Raw genomic sequence first — 5,344 nt, 5'->3', positions numbered from 1 at the left:
CTCCCATTCACGAAATCGAAAGGATGATTTTACCTACCCGAGAAAGAGGTCGAAATGAGATTCGAGAGAGAAGCGGAGTCTTCGAGAATGGAGGAGAAAGAAAACTGATTTCGCACAAACGAAGGGGAGAGAGAGACATTAATGTGCGTTCCAATTACAAGATGACACGTTAGGGTGTCTTACTGATTCTAAAATGCTCACGTTTGGCAGCGGTTCTCAATTTATTTAGCATTTTTCATTTTTTTTTTTTTTTTTTTTGGTTGTTTGTGTTTGAAGACAACATGTTTAACTACTCTGACAAATGTGTTTTTTGGGTTAAGTTCTCTGTCCATGGCAAGTTTTAAGCTTTTGAATTTTCAGATCTATGTTCTATAAAAAAATATCAAAGTGAATTAGTTTCACTTGCTTAGTTAAAAGTTGAATGACAGCTAATCAAACTGTTTTTTTTTATGAGCTTTAAAAAAAAAACCTCTTTTTTTTCTTTCTTGAAATGTTTAATAGTAATTTTTTTTTTGCTGGAGAGGAATATGTTGGAAATTACGTTATCTTTTATTTGTTCTTTATGTCATTCATTCTGGTATGATTCTAAAAGCAAAAAGCATGTTTCTTTGCTCTCTCTCTGTCTGTCTTCTGTTCATTTCTCAAACTGTTAAACACATTTATCATACTACTGCTGTTTTGTCTTTAGCTGTTTCTTTTTGAAGTTTATTCTTTTTATTGGTTGTTTTGAAATTGTTAGATGTCGAGAGAAGCAGAGGAAAGAATCTGCTCGGCTTCAGACGGTGAACAGAAAGCTGAGTGCTATGAACAAGCTTTTGATGGAGGAGAATGACCGTTTGCAGAAGCAAGTCTCCCACTTGGTTTACGAGAATGGGTTCATGAAACACCGAATCAACACTGTAAGTCTTTGAATGCTATGCAATGAAGTTAATGTGTTTTTAACTTTGTTTAAAGGGTGAATTATTCTCTAGTTAGAAAGTGACTGGTCTAGTTCTTCTGTGTATGGTCTCATAGGCAACTGGGACGACCACAGACAACGGCTGTGAATCTGTGGTCGCGAGTGGTCAGCAACGTCAGCAGCAAAACCCGACACATCAGCATCTTCAACGTGATGCTAACAACCCAGCTGGGTAATGAAGGCTCTTCTGTTTTTTATTTATTTATTTATTTTGACTTTCTTTCTCACTGTTAGACTAAAATGGTTTTGTTTGAACATTTTTAATGTAGTCTTCTCTCGATTGCGGAGGAGACCTTGGCGGAGTTCCTTTGCAAGGCTACAGGAACTGCTGTCGACTGGGTTCAGATGATTGGGATGAAGGTATATTAAGGGTTTCATGTGTACTAATGAAGTAATCTTTCTGAGGGTTTTACTAATATGTATTTTCTCTGGTAATGTATAAATAGCCTGGTCCGGATTCGATTGGCATCGTCGCTGTTTCACGCAACTGCAGTGGAATAGCAGCACGTGCCTGTGGCCTCGTGAGTTTAGAACCCACGAAGGTAATAATTGCATATTTTGTTTTATCTCTATATACATTTTGTTTTTGTAAGAAGGCACTCTAAACTTCAAGTACTGTGGTTTAGGTTGCTGAAATCCTCAAAGATCGTCCATCTTGGTTCCGTGACTGTCGAAGTGTGGAGACTCTGAGTGTTATACCCACTGGAAATGGCGGTACTATCGAGCTCATCAACACTCAGGTCTGTTTTATCAATCTTATCATTCTCCTGTTTATTTCCTTGTAGAATGTTTCTGACTGCTGTTCTTGGCGTGTTGTCAGATTTATGCTCCCACAACACTAGCAGCAGCTCGTGACTTTTGGACCCTGAGATATAGTACAAGTCTAGAAGATGGAAGCTATGTGGTGAGTCTTAAACACCAACCTTTATTCTTTCTCTTTAACTAGATTTGCTTTATGTATCTATGTTCTCCTCTTTTCAGGTTTGTGAGAAGTCACTCACTGCTGCAACTGGTGGCCCCAATGGTCCACTTTCTTCGAGCTTTGTGAGAGCCAAAATGCTGTCAAGCGGGTTTCTTATCCGTCCTTGTGACGGTGGTGGTTCCATCATTCACATTGTTGATCATGTTGATTTGGATGTAAGCATCTTTTCATTCATAAAAAAACTCTCCTCTTTTAAGCTGATTGCTATAATCTTTGTCTGTTTTGTTTTGGGGTAGGTTTCAAGTGTTCCTGAAGTCCTGAGGCCTCTCTATGAATCTTCTAAAATTCTTGCTCAGAAAATGACCGTTGCTGTAAGTTCCTTTATAAACCAAACCCACCAGTGACCTTGTTGAGCTTTGTGTTTCTGAGCTTTACTTGAACATTTTTCAGGCTCTGAGACATGTGAGGCAAATTGCTCAAGAGACTAGTGGAGAAGTTCAGTTTAGTGGGGGACGCCAGCCTGCTGTCTTACGAACTTTCAGTCAAAGACTCTGCCGGTAATATATATATATATATATATTTCTTCTTGATAAGTGTGGTTTTACTATCCCAAAAGCATTGTTCTAAATTGGTTTATCTGGAAACTCAGGGGTTTCAATGACGCTGTGAATGGTTTTGCGGATGATGGATGGTCTCCAATGAGTAGTGATGGGGGAGAGGATATTACTATCATGATCAACTCTTCCTCTTCTAAATTCTCTGGCTCTCAATACGGAAACTCGTTTCTTCCAAGTTTTGGAAGCGGTGTCCTCTGTGCCAAAGCTTCTATGCTGTTGCAGGTACTTATATCTCATATGATTTATTATTAATGAATAAGTTTTGTTAACGTCTTTAAGTCCATTCTCTTATTTATGTTTGTTTCATGAAGAATGTACCACCCCTTGTACTGATTCGGTTCTTGAGAGAACACCGAGCTGAGTGGGCAGACTATGGCGTTGATGCTTACTGTGCTGCATCTCTCAGAGCCACTCCATTCGCTGTTCCATGCGTTAGAACCGGTGGGTTCCCCAGTAACCAAGTCATCCTTCCTCTCGCACAGACACTCGAACATGAAGAGGTAAAAAAAGAATCTCAAGTGCCTTGTCCTTTCTTTGACCATGCCCCCTTATAATCATGTTTTGTTTCTCAGTTTCTGGAAGTGGTTAGACTCGGAGGTCATGCTTACTCACCCGAAGACATGGGCTTATCCAGGGATATGTACTTACTGCAGCTTTGCAGTGGTGTTGATGAGAATGTGGTTGGAGGCTGTGCACAGCTTGTCTTTGCACCTATTGATGAATCCTTTGCTGACGATGCACCTTTGCTTCCTTCTGGCTTCCGTGTCATTCCCCTTGACCATAAAACTTCTCCGGTAAAATAAACATAGAGACATTTTATCTCCTCTTTCTAGTCAATTGACACAAAACTAAATCTTTTTTTTGTTTTTGTTTGAACAGAATGATCATCTTTCTGTGAATCGAACAAGGGATCTAGCATCATCTCTAGATGGTTCCACCAAAACAGACACAAACACAAACTCCAGATTGGTCTTAACCATAGCCTTCCAGTTCACATTTGATAACCATTCAAGAGACAATGTTGCTACGATGGCGAGGCAGTACGTGAGGAATGTTGTTGGTTCGATTCAGAGAGTTGCTTTAGCAATTACGCCACGTCCTGGCTCGATGCAGTTTCCCACTTCCCCTGAAGCTCTCACTCTGGCCCGTTGGATCTCCCGCAGTTACAGGTAACTAACTAACTCTTCTCGGAACTTGTTATCTTCAGTCACATGTTTCTTATTTTGGATGGTTTAGCATTCATACGGGAGCAAACATGTTCGGAGCTGATACTCAAGGTTGTGATGGAGACACATTGCTTAAGCAACTCTGGAACCATTCTGATGCCATCTTGTGCTGCTCCCTCAAAACTATTGTAAGATTTTTAGGATCCTACTCTTATTTTTATTTTTTTAATTGTTTTTGGTCTAGTGTTCAGATGTTTGATTTGGTCTGGATCGGTTTAGAACCCGGTTAGAAATCTGTAGGTGAAATATTAATTTCTTCTTCTTTTCTTGGTTTATCATCAGGCATCGCCGGTATTTACATTTGCAAACCAAGCCGGTTTAGACATGCTTGAAACAACACTAGTGGCACTTCAAGACATAATGCTGGACAAGACTCTAGATGACTCTGGTCGTAAAGCTCTTTGCTCTGAGTTCGCTAAGATCATGCAGCAGGTATTTTCTTTTTTCCTTGAAAAGTTGTTAGTTATTTTTTTCCTGGAAAACACTTCTAAATTTTGGATGGAATCTTTAGGGATATGCTAATCTTCCGGCGGGAATATGCGTGTCAAGCATGGGGAGACCAGTTTCGTATGAGCAAGCGACGGTGTGGAAAGTTCTTGACGACAATGAGTCGAATCACTGCTTGGCTTTCATCCTGGTGAACTGGTCCTTCGTGTGAAGATGTTTGTTTGTGAAAGAAGAAGAAAGGGATGATGTATTGTTATGTTATATATTAAGGTTAGGATGCTGTTTTTTCTCACTAAGGTTTGTTAAATCTAGAGGGTCAACAATATGTGTAATAATGTTGACAAATGTGATGATGTCTCTTTAAACAATTATGACACTATGTATGGCATGACTTATTATTTATGTTTTGTGTTTATCTTGTTTCTTATTAACCTGTTCTTTTTTCTTTTATTTTTGTGAGGTTGTTAACATTTTAATTATGATTGTCAACATTTATCAATCTGTTCAGGTACTAAAAATGATTAGATACACTACGAGTCTGCAAAAGGTTTATGGATGAGGTATCTAAATGTTGTGTATAGATAAACTTACCAACAAGAAAATGTAACTTTGTGATTGGTCAGTGTGTTATTTGCGACATGAAAATGCATGCGGAGTGTGCTTGTGTTTGAATAAATCATCCGAGAGATTGGATTTGGATAAATCTTTTTGACATTGAATGATCTATAATCATTACTTCATTAAAAAAATCTGTTAAATTGAAAAAAATCGTATCTATCACAAGAAAAGCTAGTCATCATGATGATTCTGCTCTTTGACTTACAGGCGTAAACCTATGAACTTTTCTTTTTAGTAATATGCGTAATAGAACTTTTTTGATATGCTCGTAACTTTCTTTTGGGGGCAGAAACCTACAAATTTTGGCACTTTTATTATGTGCATACCCCTTCGGAACTATGCTAGTCGGGCAACAACTCCGACCTATCGAGTTACGAAAAGTCGGAAAATATTCGAAAATTATGCGGAGCTTAGTTTTAAATATAATTTAATATATTTATAATATATTAAATTAATTTTAAACATGATGACACAAGTTATTAGACATAATTATATAATTTTTTATATATAATTTTAAACAACACTTTTTATTCGTAAATGGTGTTTTTGGTACGAA

The 5,344-nt window shown here is 38.1% G+C and overlaps 1 protein-coding gene across 2 annotated transcripts in view; it reads left to right on the top strand.

The window, feature by feature from the left end:
• The window catches only part of LOC106295996 (homeobox-leucine zipper protein ATHB-9), a 5,155-nt gene extending 558 nt beyond the window's left edge, over window positions 1-4,597 (top strand). For both annotated transcript variants that reach the window (XM_013732033.1, XM_013732032.1), the window contains 16 exons: window positions 740-899; window positions 1,015-1,130; window positions 1,228-1,318; window positions 1,405-1,500; window positions 1,585-1,698; window positions 1,779-1,862; window positions 1,940-2,095; window positions 2,177-2,251; window positions 2,331-2,437; window positions 2,530-2,719; window positions 2,809-2,997; window positions 3,070-3,291; window positions 3,377-3,666; window positions 3,734-3,851; window positions 4,006-4,155; window positions 4,235-4,597. In XM_013732033.1, the coding sequence (XP_013587487.1) occupies window positions 740-899; window positions 1,015-1,130; window positions 1,228-1,318; window positions 1,405-1,500; window positions 1,585-1,698; window positions 1,779-1,862; window positions 1,940-2,095; window positions 2,177-2,251; window positions 2,331-2,437; window positions 2,530-2,719; window positions 2,809-2,997; window positions 3,070-3,291; window positions 3,377-3,666; window positions 3,734-3,851; window positions 4,006-4,155; window positions 4,235-4,381 (2,305 nt within the window). In that variant the 3' untranslated portion in view covers window positions 4,382-4,597. The remainder of the gene's footprint in view (window positions 1-739; window positions 900-1,014; window positions 1,131-1,227; window positions 1,319-1,404; window positions 1,501-1,584; window positions 1,699-1,778; window positions 1,863-1,939; window positions 2,096-2,176; window positions 2,252-2,330; window positions 2,438-2,529; window positions 2,720-2,808; window positions 2,998-3,069; window positions 3,292-3,376; window positions 3,667-3,733; window positions 3,852-4,005; window positions 4,156-4,234) is intronic.
• Window positions 4,598-5,344: the final 747 nt, after the last annotated feature.

This window comes from Brassica oleracea, chromosome C5, assembly GCF_000695525.1.
Source record: "Brassica oleracea var. oleracea cultivar TO1000 chromosome C5, BOL, whole genome shotgun sequence".
Lineage (NCBI taxonomy): Eukaryota > Viridiplantae > Streptophyta > Magnoliopsida > Brassicales > Brassicaceae > Brassica > Brassica oleracea.
Note: the sequence above shows the minus strand (reverse complement) of the source record. Positions and strands in the feature narration are given on the sequence as shown.